Here is a 20,133-nt window from a genome sequence, read left to right as displayed (position 1 = left end):
AATAGAAGCCATTTCACAATGTATAACCAATATTAATATTTTGGGATATATTTATCCAGACATTTTCCTGTTTATAGATTTTTAAAAGCAAATGGAGTTAAACTACTTACGTAATTTTAGTAATCTTTTTTCATTTATAAGTATAATGTAGATATTTTCATGTAACGCTGTGATTATTGAAAATTTTATTGGGGCATGGTATCATAGGTAAAATATAAGAAGGATTTGCCATCACCTTTGAGTATTATTTTGTATTATGAAGCAGTCTGTTGATGTATTTGGTATTCAAACTAAACCAAACCCACTGCTATCAAGTCAGTTCTGACTCATAGCGACCCTATTGGATAGAAGAGAACTGCCCCATAGGGTTTCCAAGGCACTACATACAAATCTTTACAAAAGCAGACTGCCTCAGCTTTCTTCGCAGAGTGGCTGGTGGGTTTGGACTGCTGATCTTTTGGTTAGCTTAATGCTTCAACCACTACCACCAGAACTCCTTGTATATTGTTAGGCTTGGAATATATGTGTGTGTATGTAACAAGTTTATATAATACAGCTTGTATATAAAAGTTTTAGTGCTTCTTTGTATAATCATGTTGCACCATAAAGGTATCCTCATCAAAGGGGAGGTTATTAGGCCTTGGGCCAAGTGGGAGTACTGTTAGATGAATTAAATATTTAGTATATTTAGTACCTCATATAATAGGACAGGGAGCTCTGGTGTTCTAGTGCCTAAGGCATGTGACTGCTAACCAGAAGGCTGGCAGTTCAAACCTACTAGCCACTCCTTGGAAGGAAGGTTGGGCAATCTCCTTCCATAGTGATACTGCCTTGGAAACCCAAGGACGAGTCACTATGAGTCGGATCCAACTCTATGACAGTGTGAAAGCTGGACAATGAATAAAGAATACTGAAGAAGAGTTGATGCCTTTGAATTGTGGTGTTGATAAAGAATACTGAAGATACCATGAAGTGCCAGAAAAACGAACAAATCTGTCGTAGAAGTGTAGCCAGAAGTCCTTAAGAAATGAGAATGGCCAGATTTCATCTCACTTATTTGGTCATATTGTCAGAAGGGACCATTCCCTGGAGAAGAATATCATGCTTGGAAAAGTACATGGTCAGTGAAAAAGGGGAAGACCCTTAATGAGATGGGTTGGCACCGTGGGTACAAGTGATGCAAGGATTGTGAAGCCTGGCATTAGCCAGTGTTTTGTTCTGTTATACATAGAGTCACCATGAGTTGGAGCTGACTTGACAGCACCTAACAATAGCATAATAGGAATGATCTTGTCCCAGTTCTGGAATATTCAAATCCAACGGCTTTACTAAGTTGGTGTAGCTTATACTTATCACTCTCTGTACCTCTCAGTTTTTTGTTTTTCATGGCATTATTTGGGTATAATCAAATATTGTTTGTTTGAGAACCATTCTTTTGTTGACATAATAGTTTTAACTCTTAGGAGAACATTGTTTCCCTCATTTTCAGTATTGAAGACATTACTTGATCCTCGTTGGAAATCAGATATTTAGGTTACTTCTTTATAAATATGTAAATTACTCCAAGATGTGGTTGTTAAAATCCAGAATCTTAACCAGTTGCCCCATTTGTCATGGAGTAGATTCCAACTCAAGATGATCCTATGTGTTGCATTGTAGAACTGGGCTTCATAGGGTTTTCATAGCTATGACCTTTTGGAGGCAGATCACTAGCTCGCTCTTCTGAGGTTCCTCTGGGTGGGTTCAAAGTCTTTTAGTTAGTAGTCACACATCTAACTCTTTGCACCACCCAGAGACTCCGTGGTTAAAATAGACTGGGTTAATTTTTTATTTGCTTGTTGTTGTTGTTGTTGTTGTTAATGTGCCGTCGAGTCAAACCCGACTCATTAGGATGACCATATTCTTCTGCAAGCAACTTAATTTTTGTAATGTAAACCTATCAGAGAAGTAAAATAAAATACTGTGCTTCTTTATCTGCCGGTTTTGTGATTGACCAGATAAGCTTGCCATTTTCAAGCATTACTTCTAAAAGCTTAGTAAAAATAAGTCCTTCCCCCTCCCTTATTTATTTATTTATTTTTGCAGGAGTGTAATAAGCCACAAGAAGCTTTTGGCTTTGAACAAGCAGCCAGAGACTATACCCTCCGTACATTTGGGGAAATGGCAGATGCATTTAAATCTGATTATTTCAACATGCCAGTCCATGTATGTACATATGTACTGCTTTGCTTTAATATTTTAATAACTTTTGAAGACAAATTTGAGTTGAGTTGAATTATCTCTGACAATAATTACCATATACAGTGGAATCTTTATTTTTTTTTACTGATATTAATATCCATAGAACTTTAAAATGCATAATCATTTTTCATTAGAGGATTTCTCTAAAGATAAGCTCTTAACACAGAAATAGTACAGCAGCAGTAGCAGAATACCAAGAAAGAAAAATCTCTAGCAGTCCTTTCAACATAACAAATTTAATTTTTTAAAAAATTGATGAAATACTGAATGCCTGTTTTGTGCCAAGCATTGTGGTATGCATTGGGTTTATGTTTATCATATATTTTTACATAAGTATAAGTAAATACTGTAAACTGGAGGATAGAGTCCATTGTTAATTCTCCTGTATTCACTTAGAAGCATAAGCATGTTTCATTTAGCATTTAATATTCCATCAAATGAATACAGCAGAATTAAATGTTTTCCTGCCATACTTCTGTGTATTGAAGCTGTGCCTTTTCTTTCTGCTCACAAAATACCACAGCAATCCCTATATGCATGTAGATCTCTTTAGTTGGATTATTTTGGGGATGATTACTGAGGGCAGATGACAGGATTTATCCATTCTTCTCCCACCCTAAGAGCAGTATCAATTTATGAGACCTCAGCAATATATTAGGTGAACCTATTTTTTTCTAACTTATCAATGGTACTTAAAATGCTTGCCTTAAATTTATACCCATTTGAATTTTGCCTTAAATTTATACCCATTTGAATTTTCAGTTCTTTTGACTCCCTTGTGTATTACAATTCTCCATATATTTGTTTTAACCATTTCTGATGACAATTGAATATGATTTCTTTCTTGATCTTGCTTATCTATCTGTGGTTGGCTTGTTTTTTTAATCTGAGAAGATGAGAACATTAAAGGATAGGCATTTAAGTTACGTGCCTCTGGACCCAGAATAATAACAGGTCCTAGACAGTCAGTTTGGGGGATCTTATTACCAGGGTATGCTGCTGCAAAGCATTGGATGTTTTTGTTTATATTCTTCACCCTATATTTTTCATCATAGTTATCTACCTTGCTGTTAGCCAGGTCTAGTGAAAAGTATGAAAAGATGGTCTTGTGTAATTGTTTGAAAGCATCTCAAAGTATGACACATTATTCAAACAGAATATTATTATACAATTATGATTGAAGTTTCAGTAAACTAGAGATGTTTTTAAAACACAAACATCTCCAGTTTCTAAATATATTTTAATTTCTTTGGAACTTTTTTATAATACTGTCCAAGTTGATTATAGAGGAACATGAATTCTTAGTACTTCTTAGTTATGAAATTTTAGAAAGTAGTTGTTGCCTGAATTGCCCATGAACAGTGATAAAACATTAAATGGACACAATTTTTGCCTAGGTTCTGTCCACTTAGCTCATCTAGAGAGACTGGTTACAGGCATTTTGTGAGTGTCTGAGAAAATTCATTTCTCTTCCTCCTTGTTTTGTTTTATTTCCAGATGGTTCCCACAGAGCTAGTTGAGAAAGAATTTTGGCGACTGGTGAGCACTATTGAAGAGGATGTCACGGTGGAATACGGAGCTGATATTGCCTCAAAGGAATTTGGCAGTGGCTTTCCTGTCCGAGATGGGAAAATTAAACTTTCACCTGAGGAAGAGGTAGGCTCCAGATGTGAGGTCCTTTTATTTTGACAGAGACACCAGTATTTAAATCTGATAGTTTAGTATATCTTTGATCTAAAGTACACAAAGTAGATTAATAACAGCCTTGCTGCAAAAAAATGGAAAGCCCAAAGTATGGATATTGAGGTAATAACTGAACTTTTATGTGATTGGTTTGCAGTGTTTTATGACATTTAATGATTTCTAGAAAAGTAGAGTTCACAGAACAGAGTTCTAGTGCCAGCAGTGCCACTACATTGTAGTAATGTGAGAAATTACTTTCCTTTGCTTTCAGATTTTATAACCTTGGTTCTCTCCTTCTGTAAAAAATCTGAGGGATTAGGACTAACCTGTTTATTTTTGAACTTTAAAGTTTATGTGTCTGTTTTCCACACTAGCAAACATGGAGGAAGATTCTATTCCTAATCTGGTAGGAAGTCAGATTTATTCGTAGTAAACGGTTTTGAAATTTAACACATGTGCATGTCATACATAATCATATGTGTATGGCTTGGTTAATTCTCAAAAACTGAACACACCCATGTAACCAACACTTAGACTGAAAATTAGAACATTATTAGTATCTCAGAAGTCCTCCTTTCTCTCTCTCTCCTTTGCCACCTCCCTCTCTCAGGATATCCACTATCCAAACTTCTGACACCACAGATCAGTTTACTAATTTTTGAACTTTATGTAAATGGACTCATAGTGTCATAAAAGGGCAGATATAATTTACAGTGTTAGAGATGTCAATATAGTAGCCTCTCCCCCTACACTGCTTTTTTTTATTTTGAAGACTAACTTTTTGAAGCAGAGTTCTAAAAATGTTAGCATGATATAGCTAAACCTTTATACTTTCCTGTCTCCTTATTTTTAGGAGTATCTTGATAGTGGTTGGAATTTGAACAATATGCCAGTGATGGAGCAGTCTGTCCTTGCTCATATTACTGCTGATATATGTGGCATGAAACTTCCTTGGTTGTACGTGGGAATGTGCTTTTCTTCATTCTGTTGGCATATTGAAGATCACTGGAGCTATTCAATTAACTATCTGCACTGGTGAGAAGTTCCAAATAGAATTTATGAGTAGTTTGCAATTTGGGTAGGAAAACTTTTCCTTTCATCTCAGATAAAACTATGTCTAAAGAGTAATAAGCTACTTTTTTTCCATAAAGTTTTTTTATTATTGTTGAAACATACTTCTTAACAAGTTATGACAGTAATTCTTAAAGATTGCTAGAAAGTCTGTGAATCCCCTGAAGTTGCAGACGTGCTAGTTTTCAAATTTTCTGTAGGGAGGTTTGACAGCTTTTCATCAGAATATCAAAGAAGTCTTTTCTCATAGAAAGGTTAAAAAGCACTGAGTGTTGCTTTTACTATGGAGAATTCAACTTAGTGGCAGTGAAAGCCCGGATACCCCTTGGGGAGAGGAGTAGAGTATAGCTACCATAGTGTGTCCCATAAACCCTTGTGACTACCAGCTTCTCTTTTGTTGGGCTGAATTCTGACAGCACTACACACAGTGGAGTGGGCCCCATTCCTCTGTGCATGGGGTGGTGAGGGTGGGAGAAGCAGATATTTGAACTTCTGTTTAAACTGTTTAACCAAAAACATTCTTCTTTCACATCTGTTTTTTTTTTTTTTTTCCTTTCCATTTCCCTTACTTTTCTAAGTAGAAAAGTATTTGAAGATCTGTAATTCACTCAAATCCCCACACAAGGAATTTGTACCACAAGAAAGAAAGAGTTGGCATGTGTGTGTGTGTGTGTGTATGGATAGCATCAGTTCTGCTTCCCTAGGCAGTTAGTCCCGGCTGTAAAATGAAGATTATATTTACCATACCTCACAGGGATGTTACAGATTAATTGGTTGACAGTTTAAAGTGCTTTGAAGAATAAGAGCTCTTTAGAAATGCTAATTGCCTAATTATTAGTGTTTGATTTAACCTCATCTGTCAGAATGGGCAAGGGAAAAGGAAGATGGAGAATTGCCATCCCTTGTCAATTATAGGAAATTAAGTGACCACATATCCTGTAGCTAGCGTGATACCTTATATTCTTAGATATTCTAGATACCTGCATTTTCGAGAGGGTCAAATAAAAAGAGTGGGAGGACCTCAGATGGAAAGGCTCATGTTTAAATTTCATACTTGAGGGAGGAAAATGCATTACTTATGTTCAGATCACATTTCTCATGATAATTTCCTTGATTTGAGCATTCCTTTGTAGCATAGCCTTATATAGCAGGGTCTGAAAAATACGTACTGGTTAACCATTTTTTTTTGTGTTGGTGTTGCAGATTGATTTATTTTTACGATCTATTTCCAGGGGTGAACCGAAAACATGGTATGGAGTCCCAGGGTATGCTGCAGAGCAGCTGGAAAATGTAATGAAGAAACTAGCTCCAGAGCTCTTTGTGTCCCAGCCGGATCTCCTCCATCAGCTTGTGACCATCATGAACCCCAATACTCTGATGACTCATGAAGTGCCTGTATGTTCTGGGTTAATCCTTCTGCCGCTCATGCTTATTTCATGACTTCTCTTTTTCCCTGTTACTCACTTTATGACATTGATTTCATTATACATTTCCCATAGCATAACTGGATAGCAGAAACAGCTGTTCAGTGCAGTTTGACACTATATTGCATCAAGTCAGTGGGACTGAAATCTTCAGACACCATAAAAACCAATTTGTTGCAGTTAATAACTAAATTGCTGAGCAGCCAATTGATTGCTTTTTAGTATGTTTACAAAGTTGTGTGCAGCCATCACTTAATGCTTTCTAAACTATATTTGTTGCCTACAACTTCATTCCTGTAATTCAATACAACTAAAACTTCAAAGAATATATTGTTTGTCATTATAAATGAATTTACTGTGAAAATGGCTAGATTCTGTCTGTTACAGTTAGATTTAAACTCTCATCTCAGAATCCTTTACATGCTGTCTTTACTTTAACAAATAATTTTAGTTATTGAATTTTAATTTTGTATGAACTGAAATGACATGCTTGCTGGATCTTAGTTATATTTCACCCCATTCCCAATTTAACTTGTTTTAAAAGATAAATTAATTTCAAGGTCTTGGGCTTGGATTTTAGGGTTCCCACTCTAAACTGAAAAGTCCTCTTGATGATCAACTGTGAGGTTGATAGGAAGCGATTCTTTGTGTGCTGGCTTTCTTTTGTAGAAAACCCTGCAGATACTTGGGGAGGCCAGATTGAGATGTGCAGAGTTGAAGAGTACATTTTAGTTAGCTAAATCGAATGTAAGTGATACATTCACAGTGTTAAACTATGAATTCTTGCTCTTGCTATGACCTTAATTTTATGCTGTTGGATTCATAAGCTAGTAAGTGGGACAAGGAGACAGGAATTGTCTTTGAGAGATGATAAATTATTCTTGAGCTGTAGTATAGAAAATTATGACCAGTAAATACCAAAATACCATCATCTCCTCATTGTTGGTATTTTCTTTTCCTTTTTTTTAAAAATATTTTAGTGTGTTTTCAGTAAATGTTTACATAGCAAATTAGTTTTCCAATCAATAGTCCATATACAGATTGTTCCATGACATTGGTTGCATGCTCTACAATGTGTTAGCACTCTCCCTATTTCCTCCCTTCATTCTCTGTTTCTATTCATCTGGTTTCTCTGTCTTTTGATCTTCGATTTTAGGCATATGTTGCCCTTTCGGTCTTGTATAGTTGATTGTTTTAAGGAGCACATTCTTCGTGTCTTTGTGTTGTTGTTACTGGTTTTATTGTCTTACTATTTTGCTGAAAGTTGGCATTTGGAAGTATCTTCAATTTCAAGTTAGAAAGTTTTCTCAGGTCAGTATTCTAGGGCTTCCTCTAGTCTCTTTTGGACTAGTAAGTCTGGTCTTTTTGAATTTTTTGCCTCTTTCTTTCTTTTTTTTTTGATTTTTTATAAATGTGGGAGAGAGGAAGGTATTCATGTAGAAAGGAGAATGGTCTTGTGGAGAGCAGTGGTCCTTAAACTTTAGCTGGTATCAGAATCCCCTGATGCCTTGTATAATGCAGGCTGCACTCCTAGAATTTCTAATTCTTTTGTTCTGGGGTGGGACTCAAGAATTTGCATTTCTAATAGGTTTCTCACTTGGTGTTGATGTTGCTGGTCTGGCGACTATGTTTTGGAGAACTACTAAAGTAGGACCATATAGACTTTGACAAGTGTGGTATGTTTATTATGAGGATTTATGTGCCTAGAACAGTACAGTAATTCTGGGGTGAGGTGGGAAATATATATGTAATCTGGTTCACTTTTAATTCACACGAATGATAGGAGGTAAATTTGAGATCCACATCAGCTCTTTATGTTAATGAGATTCTTGAAATGAATTCCTTTAATTGGTGGTATTATTAATTGCTGACAAGTTAATTGACTGATGGCAGACTCATGTAGAACAAAACAGAATGTTACTCATCTTCATGATCATTGATATACTTGAGTCTGTTCTTGTGACCTTTGTGTATTTTGAGTGCCTTCCAATCTAGGGGGCTCATTTTCCAGCACTATTACCATACATTATTCTGTTGTGATCCATAGGGTTTTCAATTGCTAATTCTCAGAAGTAGATCTCCAGACTTTCTTGGTTTGTCTTAGCCTGGAACCTGTCCTCCGTGGATGACGCTGATGGTGTTTGAAACATCAGTGACAGTTTCCAGTGTCATAGCAACACACAAGTGACCATAGTATTACATACTGATAGGTGGGTGGTGGTACTTGGTAGGGCAGTCTTATCTTTTTTTTTTTTTAAGAGCTTGTTTTACATTCAGAGTCACACGTACATTTAATTTCATTCCCCATTCACCATGTCCAACCCTAACCCAGTCTCCTTCTCCCCTCCCTACCCTGCATCACTCCCCCTGTGCCCATCATAATTACGCACTCCTGTTTGTCCTGCATTTCCTCAGTTTGAATGTTGTTCCTTTGGTGTCCCATGGTCTGTTGCTTTAAGGGATGTATTACCATTGAGTGTGTGGGTGTGGCATCCTGGGTTGGGTGGTCTGCATGTACATCTTATTAACTATTGGGCTGAGAGCCCGCCCCTGGAGGTGAGTTTTATTCCAGGCGCGGAATGTATTTCGGGGCCATAGTATTGGGAGTCTCACCAGATTTCATCTGACCAGTAATTCTGGTCATTTTGTTCCAGGATCTCCAGATTTGATCCTTTCCTGAGTGGTTAGCATTGGTAGTCGGGCACCATCTGGTTCTTCTGGTCTCAAGAGCCATTGTGTCCTAGGGTTGATTGCTTCTAAATGCCCTTTTTTTTTTTTTTTTTTGGTGCGTTCTTCTTCGTTTCCGATGCTAGGAGACCATTAGCTGCATCTTAGATGGTTGCTTGAAAGCTTTTAAGACCCCAGTTGCTACTCACCAATGTAGGATGTGAAGCAAAGCTTTTGTGTATTTTGTTGTGCCAATTGAGTCTGGTGTACCCTGGTTCTATGGTCTTGAGGTAGTAGCTCTATTGGATCTCTCTCCCATAGTGTTGGGATGTCTGTGAGGGATTACTCTGTGTCTTCTATTGTTTCTGTAAGAACTGCATGTATTTTGTATCACTGATGTCTGTACAAGATTAGCCTCAGCTGAGTCTAGCCTTGGTCTAGAGTATACTTCTATTCACTGATCCCTGTCTGATCATCTCAGGTGTTTATGTGTTTATCTGTATAGCCTAATGTTTGATGTTAATGGCAGTGTGGTATTGTGGACACATTGGTTGGTTTTAGCGTCTGTTGTCTATCTCTTATGTGCACAGTTTGGGGTCCTCTCATTTCCCGGTGTAATCATGGTGGTCATACATCCATCCCGTATATCCCTTTCTCTACCCATGTCAGCGTGTAAGCCCCAACTAGCCCTAACTTAATCCCTCCCCATCCCGGTAACCTACTAGGTGAGTTCCCTTTTGCAGGCAAACGCTTCTCTGTCTTTTTACAGTAATGGGCTCATACAGTGTTTGTCCTTCTGCGATTGACTTATTTCACTCAGCGTAATGTCCTCCAGGTTCATCCACGTTGCGAGATGATTTGCATATCCTTCATTGTTCTTTAATATGGCATAGTATTCCATTGTGTGGCTATACCATAATTTGGTTATCCACTCATCCATTGATGGGCATTTAGGTTGTTTCCATCTCTTTGCTATGGTGAATTGTGCTGCGATGAATGAACATAGGTGTACGTATGTCTGTTCGTGCTCTCTATCTCACCTCTTTAGGATATATTTTTAGTAATGGAATTGCTGGGTCAAATGGTATTTCTATGTTCAGTTTTTTAAGGAAATGCCATATTGTTTGCCACAATGATTGTACCATTTTACAACCCCGCCAGCATTTGTTATTTTCTGACCTGTTGAACCTTGCTATTATTGCTGGGGTGAGATGATATCTCATTGTTGTTTTGATTTGCATCTCTCTAATGATTAATGATCGTGAGCAATTTCTCATGTTTTTGTTGGCTGCTTGTATATCTTCTTTGGTGAAGTGTCTTTTTCTTTGGTAAAGTTCAAGTCTTTTGCCCATTTGTGAATTGGGTTATTTGTCTTTTTGGTGTTGAGGTGTTGAAGTTTTCTGTAGATTTTGGAGATCAGTCCTTTGTCAGATATGTCATAGGCAAATATTTTCTCCCAGTCTGTAGGTTCTCTTTTTATAGGGCAGTTATCTTGAGGATATTCTTCATTGTAGCTATATTAGAAAAACATGTTCTGATTTTGGATGTAGCCAAAGTTTTGGTAGTATAAGCCAAAAATTTTTGGTAGTATAAGCCATTACTGCTCAGATAGTAATTGATTATAGTTTGAGGTACTGCTCCATCTTATGGCAGAAATGAGTAGCTCTAGATGGTAATCTACCATGATAATCACCTCTCCCTTTTTTTCTCTTTTCTAAGTGGTAAAATATATAAGTAACCTTACTCACTTTTAATTGACAGAAAGCTACCTTTTCTGAAGAATCATTTGTCTACATTCAACCAGATTGTCTTTCATGAGGATTCCACTATCTAAAAACTTCAGAAGTCTCCAATTTCTGTCTTCTTAGGTTTATCGAACCAATCAGTGTGCTGGAGAATTTGTGATAACATTTCCAAGAGCCTACCACAGTGGTTTTAACCAAGGTTTTAATTTTGCTGAGGCTGTTAACTTCTGCACTGTTGATTGGGTATGTTACCACAATTTATCAAATGTTTTCAAATTTATTGTTTCTTCCTGGGGAAATGAAGTATAATATTGAAATGTCATGTGCACAGTTGCTAAAAATCAATACTACTGAGATGACTGGTCTGCAAATTGTTATCAGTCCACAGCAAGATAAGACACTTGCACCACGTAATAAATCAGGCATGTACTATGTGCACTGCTTAATTCAACTGACATTTTTTACTTTTGTAGTAAGATTTTCTTGATTAAGACATTAAGTCTGTTAATGAACGTTTAAGCTCAAGCTCAGTACTAACTGTAAACTGCTAACAAACTGGTAACAATACTTTCAGTCTGAAGACTATACCTTATACAGATAGCACTGTCTTAAATTAAATCCATAATACAGCAACTTTATAATTAATGATACATTTGGTTTCAGTTCTACATTTGCTTTTAGATCTAAAATAGAATTAGTATTTTATTACTAACACTTTTCATTACTTCAAAAGTACTGTTTGAATATCTGTTCCATTTTTTTTTTATAAAATTAAAAAATTGAACATTGTTACAGTGTTTTTCTGGCTCATTGTATTAGTTATATCCATACTTATTTTCTGTTAGTCATTTTTGAAGTATTACTACTTATTTCAAAATATTCCCTGAAATAGTTTGGTCATACTAGTTCACCAGAATTGTTTTGGGAAATGTGTGAATTCATATTTCTAATTAGATTCCACATTGTTGGGAACATTTTGTTGTTAAGTGCCGTTGAGTTGGGCCCAACTCATAACGACTCCTCCTTGGGTTTCCAAGGCAGTAGATTGCCCAACCTTCCTTACGAGGAGTGGCTGGTGGATTTGAACCTCCAGTCTTCTGGTTAGCAGTCAAGTGCCTTAGGCACTAAGCTACAAGAGGTCCTTTGTGAACATTAGTACATTGTTAATACATTGCTCTTTTAAACCACTTTTTAAAAATTGGAGTGCCATCTGTGCCATGTCTTTGAAATGCAAAGATAATAAGGCCTGGGACCTGGCCAGTGAATCTTAAGAGTCTGGTTGTTAGGTTGATACATGATGTGTATTATGGTCTAGAATGTGATATTTGTTAATTTTATAATAAAAGTCAGAAACCTTTGGAAATACCAAGAATACAATGAATGTTACATATTTCCTTCTCTATTTTGACACAGCTACCATTAGGCCGACAGTGTGTGGAGCATTATCGCTTACTTCACCGTTATTGTGTGTTTTCCCATGATGAGATGATTTGCAAAATGGCTTCCAAGGCTGATGTACTAGATGTTGTAGTGGCTTCAACTGTTCAGAAAGACATGGCCATTATGATTGAGGACGAGAAAGCTTTAAGGGAAACTGTCCGTAAATTGGTAAGGTTTCTGGAATCCCAGTTGCATGTCATTAAGTGTTACTTAGTAAAGTTCTTACACACTTTAAAAACATTGTTAGAAGTCTTAGTCTATTTAATTTCCTTCTAGATCATTCTAATGTTGTTGTAGCGACCCCTCCTTTGTTTCCAAGGTGATAACAGTACGGAAGTAGATTGTCCAACTGAGGAGTTGGTGGGTTTGAACTGCCAGCCTTCTGGTTAGCAGTCAAGTGCCGTAGGCACTACACTACCAGAGTTCCTGATCATTCTAATAGATACGTAGTAATACCTCATTGTGGTTTTGTTTACATTTCTCTAATGGCTAAGATCTGCCATCTATAGATATTTTTTGGTTAAGTATCTGTTAAAATCTTTTGCCTATTTTTTTTCCATTAGGTTGTTATAAGAATTCTTTGTATATTTTGTGTAGCAGTTGTTCATTAGATAAATATTCTATAAACATTTTCTTCCAATCTGTGGTTTATTTTAATTTTTCTACCAGTACCTTTTGAAGAGCAGAGGTTTGTGTGTGTGTGTGTGTGTGTCCGTCCTATCTAAGAAATCTTCTCTTAACTCAAAGTCATAAGATTTTTTCCTATAATCTTTCAGAATTTCATAGTTTCAGGTTTTATATTTCATACTTAGATCCATTTTAAGTAATTTTTGTGTATGGTGCAAGGTATATGTCAAAGTTAATTTTGTTACATATAGATGTCTGTTGGTTCCAGCACCATTTCTTGAAAAGACCATCCTTTCTCCACTGAAGTACCTTGGCACCTTTATTAAAAAATCAGTTGCCCGTATATGCATAGGTCTTATTTCTGTATTCTCTTCTGTTTATCCTTTAACTAATACTATATGGTCTTGATTATTAAAGGTTTGTAGTAAATCATGAAATCAGGTAGTATGAATCCTTCAGTTGTTCCCCCCCCTTTTTTTTTTTTTGAATGGTTATTTTAATTCTTTTGCTTTTCCATATAAATTTAGGATCAGTTACTGATTCTTAGCCAAAAAAAAAAAAAACTTGTTGGTGTTTCGGATTGGGATTGTGTTGAACCTGTGGATTTGGGGAGAATTGAAATCTTAACAATTAATTGAGTCTAGTCCACAAATATGGTTATTTCTCCATCTATTAAGCCCTCTTGATTATATTCATCAGTGTTTTGCAGATTTCAGCCTATGGATTTTATACGTACTTTCTTGGATTTGTAACTACTTACTTTTTGGCTTTTGGTAGTAAAAATAGCTGTAGCTTTCTAGGTCAGTTTCTTTTGGGATAATCATCTGCAAATAAGAGTGTAAATAAAATTTTAAGATAAAATTTATTTATTTAAATAAAAAACATTTTTCTTTTTTTAGATATGTTCTTTGAGTAGAATCCTAGCCTTTTGGCTCTCTAAATCCCGTTAAGAATCAACAGGTTACTTACCGTCCTTTCTGACCTTTATTTTAGAGTTGGGGAAAACAGTGCCCAAATATTTTAAGTGACTTACCAGAGTCTTAACACCAGTAATGGTTAGCATATTTTTTGGAACTTTGGAAAATATATTTTTTTTCCCCAGATGTGGAAATTTACAAATTAAAGTTGTGTGACTAAATGATTCATTTTCAACTAACGTCCTCAAGATGTTCATAATCTCATTTTAAAGAAAAATTTTAACTATATCATGAAGCTCTTTTTAGTTATAAGTTCAGATTAAAATAAGAATACATTAGCATTTCCTTACTCTTCTGGTCTTTGTTGATCTATATAATTGTGCTGAAGGGACAGGGAGGTGGCATCTTCTGACTTCCTGTAGCTACACAATAGGAGGACAGAATCATCATCAGCAGCCCAATGCCTGCTTCTATGAGGCCAGACAAGCTGCCACCCTCCAGCCCTCTTACTAACCTTGACACTAATCGTTCCTCCCACAGTACCCACTACCTCTCTGGTGGGTTTGATAGTTCGTTGCAGTGGTCACACAAAACTCACAGATTATGGGGTTTATTAGGGAAGCAACAGGCTATAATTCAAGTTCAGGAATGTGTTCAGTTTCTCTCAGCCAGCCATTTCTCAGTCTTTCTCCCTCAGCAGTAAGTGTCTGTCTCAGCATCATGTGTCTTTCATGTCGCACAGCAGTGTGTTTCTCTCAGTAGCATGTCTTTCTTAGCTAACACCAGAGAGACTCCTTTTGAGCCTGGCAGAGTAGCAGAACTAACCAATCCTAACATCAAAATTCTGTACACCTAAGAGGGAGCAAACTTTCCAGAAGATTGCTTCATGCCACTCTCAACAAAAATATCCCAGGTGGATGACTTTAACAATCAGGAGCTACTCAGTTGCTCATGGCAAATTCTACCACAGAGTTTACAAAGACTTTGGCTAGAAGAGCCATACTATGTAATTTATTATACCACAGGCCACCCTCTGGCTTTTCTAGCCATTCTCCCTTTTATACTTAAGAAATTAACATCCTGTTCACAATCATTTTGAGAATAACCACACCCATGAAAGCTGTAAGCCAACTACTTCATACATTTATCTCTCCCCCATTTTAAATGTTGTTATGTGGCATTGGTCAGACCTGACTCCTGATTCATAGCGACCCCTCCTTGGGTTACCGATGCAGTATCACTATGGAAGTAGATTGTCCAACCTTCCTTCTGAGGAGTGGCTGGTGGGTTTGAACTACCAGCCTTCTGGTTAGCATTCAAGTGCCTTAGGCACTACGCTGCTAGTGCTCCCCCCCATTATAAAAGCCAATTCTAATTTGCCTATCCTTATCAAACCAGTACTCTAAGGAGATAAGCATACTTCTTTCTCTGAAGTATCTTCTGTTCCAACTGGAGCTTTGAGCATTTGCATCCATAAGCAAAGTCCAGCACAAGCTATCAAGTTGCAGCAACTTAACACCAGCTCAGTGCCAAACTTCTTCCTCTTCATTTGGTCAGGTTCTAGTCAGCTTAGCCCTAGTCATCCCAGATAGGTCATGGGTGCCAGCTGTCAAGTCTTGGGAGTCACACTCTTTCTTTTACTTCAGACCAGCTAGCACTTTCTCTCTCACATCCTCTGTCCTGAGGGACTATTTCAATGCCCGTAGGCTCACAACTCCTTGAACTTCAGACCACTCAGGCCTTCCTCTCATCCCCAGCCTCTTTGGGCCAAACTCAGCCTATTTCTTCATTACTGCATTTCCCCCATTTCCACTCTTGAAGTGTACCAGGTGGTCACCAGCGATCAGCATACAAGGCCATCTGCTTGCCAGCTTCAATTAACTTCTAGTCCTGAAAGGGGTTTCTTTCATGGGCCATGACTTTCCTGCCATGATACACCCAAAGCCTAACTGCTTGCTTGAAATTCAAAAAGTGAAACAGTCTTTTTTTTTCTTATAGGTCCTGTCTTCAAATGCAGATCCTCTTCTCTCAGTAGTTCTGGTTGGAGCTCAGGTTTTCTAACTAAGCCTTTAATACTCTATACACAGGGCTTGAAACAAAAGCCTGTGTTTCTTCTGGGCAAATTCTATTTCCCCTTTTAACATATCCAATCAAGTGTCATCTAAAGGCGAACTTAGATACTCTCCATTATCCATACCCCATAATCACTTCTAATGTACAACTAGGTAAGAGGACATGTTGTATCCATAGTCCATTCAGATAAACACATAGTTCAGAACATAATCCTTTTTAAGACATTCTAGTTACATCTCTTCACCTTGATTATCTTCTTATTCTGTGTATATGGCCTTGGGCCTTTGGCTGGGTATAACCAAAAGCTGTGGCCTCTGGATCAGTTATCTCCCTTAGGAGGGAACAGCAGACAAAATAACCATCTAAGAATCCAAAGTTTCACTTCCCAGGCCCCTTCCTTCTTTCTTTTCCAAAATCCCATGCTTCTATCATTCTGGAGCCACTGCATTGAATCCCACTGCTTCTGACACCAATTGCAAAAAAGGCAGGGAGGCGGCATCTTCTGCCACACAAGAGGAGGACAGAATCACCATCAGCAGCCCAATGCTTGCTCCTGTGAGGCCAGACATGCTGCTACCCTCTAGCCCTCTTACTAACCTTGACACCAGCTGTTCCTCCTGCTGCACCCACCACCTCTCTGCTGGGCTTAGTAATTTGCTGAAGTGGCCATGCACAACTCACAGATTATGGGGTTTATTAGGGAAGTAACAGGCTACAATTGAAGTTCAAGAACACTTTCATTATCTCTGAGCCAGCCATCTCTCAGCTGACAGTCTCTCAGTCTTTCTCCGTAGCACATCTCTCTCTCAGCAGTGTGTGTCTCTCAGCAGCACATCTTTCTCAGCCAGCAGTCAGAGAGACTCCTTTGGCCTCTAGGAGGGCTCCTTTTGAGCCTGGCAGAGTGGCCAAACTTAGCAATCCCTACATCAGAATTCTATACACCTGAGAGAGAGAGTGAACTTAACTTCCCAGAAGATCGCCTCATCCTGGTTCAACAGAAATACCCCAGGCAGATAACTTTAGCAATCAGGAGCTACTCAGTTGCTCATAGCAAATTCCACCATGGAGTTTGCAAAAACTATGGCTAGAAAAGGCATGCTGTGTAATTTACTATACCGCAGATTGCCAGAAGTGAAATAGTCAAAAGGTTAATAAACTACAGGATAAAAGAGGAGGCTGATTATTCAGAAAATGACTTAATCATACTTTAGAATTCTCAAGGTTGACTTCTGATTTGGTTTCAGCTAAAGAGGAAAGTAGTAGAAGTTTGGTTTCTGAATGACAAAGGTATATCCCGAGAAGGCCCTATAGATAGATGCAGGTGGCACAAACTATAGTTGAACTTCACTGGTTCAAGATTTTAAGGAATTTTTTTCTCTACTTTTCTTGACACCTCCATTTTGACTTCTAGTTCCTCTATTTTTTTTTTCACACTTTTAAAGTTAGGAAATGATGGTTGATTATGACTTTAGTCTCTTCCTATTGCACACATTTTGTAACCATTTTCAAATAGTAATATTCCTTCAGGTAACTTTTCATGTAAAAGAGTAAGAGACCACTCAGCATTTTTAAAAGTCTCAACAGTCCCTGTGTGTGTGTTTTTCACTTATCCTATCTTCTTTTATGTTTTGTTCTTTTTATGGATTCTCTAGCAGTATTACTCTGGAGTCCTATATAGGACTTTTAATATTCTTTCAGAGGTATAAAGCCATATATATTTCCTTTGTTCTTTCCTATACCCAAAATATGGACAAGGCCAATTTTGAGTAGACTAGTAGTTGCATAGTCCTATTGATAATTTAAAAAAAAATAATAGTTTTCATGCTCAGATTAAAATGACCAAATACAAAGCTCTACCTTCTCTAAGAAGGGAGAAATTTTCAAAAAGGTGTTGCTTTTAGATAAGTGGAATAGATTAACTTGCGTATATTTGGTAGGTCATTGTTACTTTGTATACCATACTACCACCCATTTTTAATCATATATTCCATATTTTGGTAAGGTTCTGTTTTTAGAAACACCTCCATTCCATATTTGTCTTTGGGACTGATTGATTATATTATCCTTTGGAGATCCCTAAAGTACACTTTATTTTAGGGAGTGATTGATTCGGAAAGAATGGATTTTGAACTGTTGCCAGATGATGAGCGTCAGTGTATAAAATGTAAAACTACATGCTTCATGTCCGCCATCTCCTGTTCTTGTAAACCTGGCCTGCTTGTTTGCCTGCATCATGTAAAGGAATTGTGTTCCTGTCCTCCTTATAAATATAAGCTGCGGTGAGTAGGAAAAATGATTTCTTCTATGGAAAACACTGAATCCTTAATAAAAGCTCAACGGCATCCTATTCCTGGGCTGAAATGATGAGTAATAAACATCTCATATTCTTCAAACCCACATGTATCAAAATTTAGTCTGCTTTTCTGTTTCCAGCTATAGATACACTCTGGATGATCTCTACCCCATGATGAATGCATTGAAGCTTCGAGCAGAATCTTACAATGAATGGGCCTTGAATGTGAATGAAGCTTTGGAGGCAAAGATCAACAAGAAGAAAAGTATGTGATATATTGAAGTGTGACTTGATGATTGGCAGATCTGGTCTTGATTGTCATATAACCAATTTAAAGTTACCAACAAGCAAGCTACTTAAAACAGCCTTGGTTAACTCTTCTAGGGTCTAGACACAGAGCATTAGCAAGAGAAGGCCTTAAAGCTACGAGTGAATGAAGTAGACACCTTTACATCAAAGTAAAGCTTGATCTAGAAATTGTGCAAGAGTGTTTATTTAGTGAAAATCTTACTGTTAGGAAACAGAATAATCTATATGCTTCTTTATCTCAGAAACAAAAGCATTTCACGTTTTATATGGGATCTTAAAAAAAAAAAAAAAACCCAAACCCACTGCCATCGAGTTGATTCCAACTCATAGTGATGCCCATTGGGTTTCCTAGGCTGTAAATCTTTATGGAAGCAGAGTGCTTCATTTTCCTCCAGTGGAGCAGCTGGTGTGTTCAAACCACCTACCTTTTGGTTAGCAGCTCAGTGTCTTAACCACAGTGCCTCCAGAGCTCCATATAGAATCTTAGAAAGGCTTTGTTTGTTTTTAACCAGATTTAGTGATAGAAAACAACATGACATTAAATTAGGAATTTCTGGAATGCTAGTTTATCCCTTTTTTTGTTCTAGTCAAAGTAAAGATCCCTGTCACTTTGAAAGTTACTGCTTATCATTCAAATAGTTTTCACTTGCTTTCTTTAGCCCAGTAGATAACACTGTCCTCTTTCACTTAGGGAAAGGGAGTACTATCCATGTCTCTCAGTGCACTAATTACCTGCCAACTGCAGAATAAAATGCAAGAGGAATAGATGTCCAAACCTCAGCATGAATCTTTATTTGCTTTATTTTCATAAGCCAGTTGTTTTCCAGTTGTTTTGTATATCTTAAAGGATTTCAAATCTTAACATTTTCAAAATAAAGGCTAACCCTAGTCACCTGTTTAAATCACTCTACCTCCAGCCAGACAACAATGCAAATATTTTATATATAAGAATTGACAAACAGACTACTCCTTTGTATTTCCTACCAGCGGTCATAAAACGATGAGCTCAGTAAAGGTGATTTTTTTTCATTATTTCTAGGTCTTGTCAGCTTTAAGGCTTTAATTGAAGAATCTGAAATAAAGAAATTCCCAGATAATGATCTTTTGCGACACCTTCGCTTAGTCACACAGGATGCAGAGAAATGTGCCTCTGTAGCACAGCAGTTGCTTAATGGCAAAAGGCAAACTAGGTATGCACTTTCAACTCTTTGAGTTTGGACTTTCTGGAAGCTAAACTTTGGAAACATATAATGACTGGCTTTTCCTTCTGTCCTGGACTTGAGAACCTGGGTATCATGAATATGTGCATTCTCCTAAGGCTTTCATGAGGCTTTGTCTTTACAGATACCGATCTGGTGGAGGGAAATCCCAAAATCAATTGACAGTGAATGAACTGCGACAGTTTGTGACACAGTTGTATGCTCTTCCATGTGTCCTCAGTCAAACGCCATTACTAAAGGTAGCCACATGGCAGGATGTCTGGGAGAATACTTCAGTAATCTTGTATTGATATGTAAACTTAATTGATATGTGGTTAACTTGTACATTTAGTTTCAGATTTTGTGTGTGTGTGTGTGTGTGATTTGGGTGAAAGTTTACAGAGCAAATTCACTTTCCATACAGCAGTTCACATACACTTTGTC

At 37.3% G+C, this 20,133-nt stretch overlaps 1 protein-coding gene across 1 annotated transcript in view; it reads left to right on the top strand.

The window, feature by feature from the left end:
* The window catches only part of KDM5B (lysine demethylase 5B), a 140,335-nt gene that overhangs the window by 77,337 nt on the left and 42,865 nt on the right, over positions 1-20,133 (top strand). The window contains exons 9-18 of the mRNA XM_007941142.2: positions 2,086-2,205; positions 3,739-3,897; positions 4,778-4,959; positions 6,228-6,390; positions 10,955-11,074; positions 12,245-12,439; positions 17,986-18,167; positions 18,322-18,446; positions 19,530-19,680; positions 19,835-19,949. Coding sequence (XP_007939333.1) covers positions 2,086-2,205; positions 3,739-3,897; positions 4,778-4,959; positions 6,228-6,390; positions 10,955-11,074; positions 12,245-12,439; positions 17,986-18,167; positions 18,322-18,446; positions 19,530-19,680; positions 19,835-19,949 — 1,512 coding nt within the window. The remainder of the gene's footprint in view (positions 1-2,085; positions 2,206-3,738; positions 3,898-4,777; positions 4,960-6,227; positions 6,391-10,954; positions 11,075-12,244; positions 12,440-17,985; positions 18,168-18,321; positions 18,447-19,529; positions 19,681-19,834; positions 19,950-20,133) is intronic.

Source organism: Orycteropus afer, unplaced genomic scaffold (genome assembly GCF_000298275.1).
Source record: "Orycteropus afer afer isolate SDZICR_OR568_19922 unplaced genomic scaffold, OryAfe1.0 scaffold00075, whole genome shotgun sequence".
Classification (NCBI taxonomy): domain Eukaryota; kingdom Metazoa; phylum Chordata; class Mammalia; order Tubulidentata; family Orycteropodidae; genus Orycteropus; species Orycteropus afer.
Note: the sequence above shows the minus strand (reverse complement) of the source record. Positions and strands in the feature narration are given on the sequence as shown.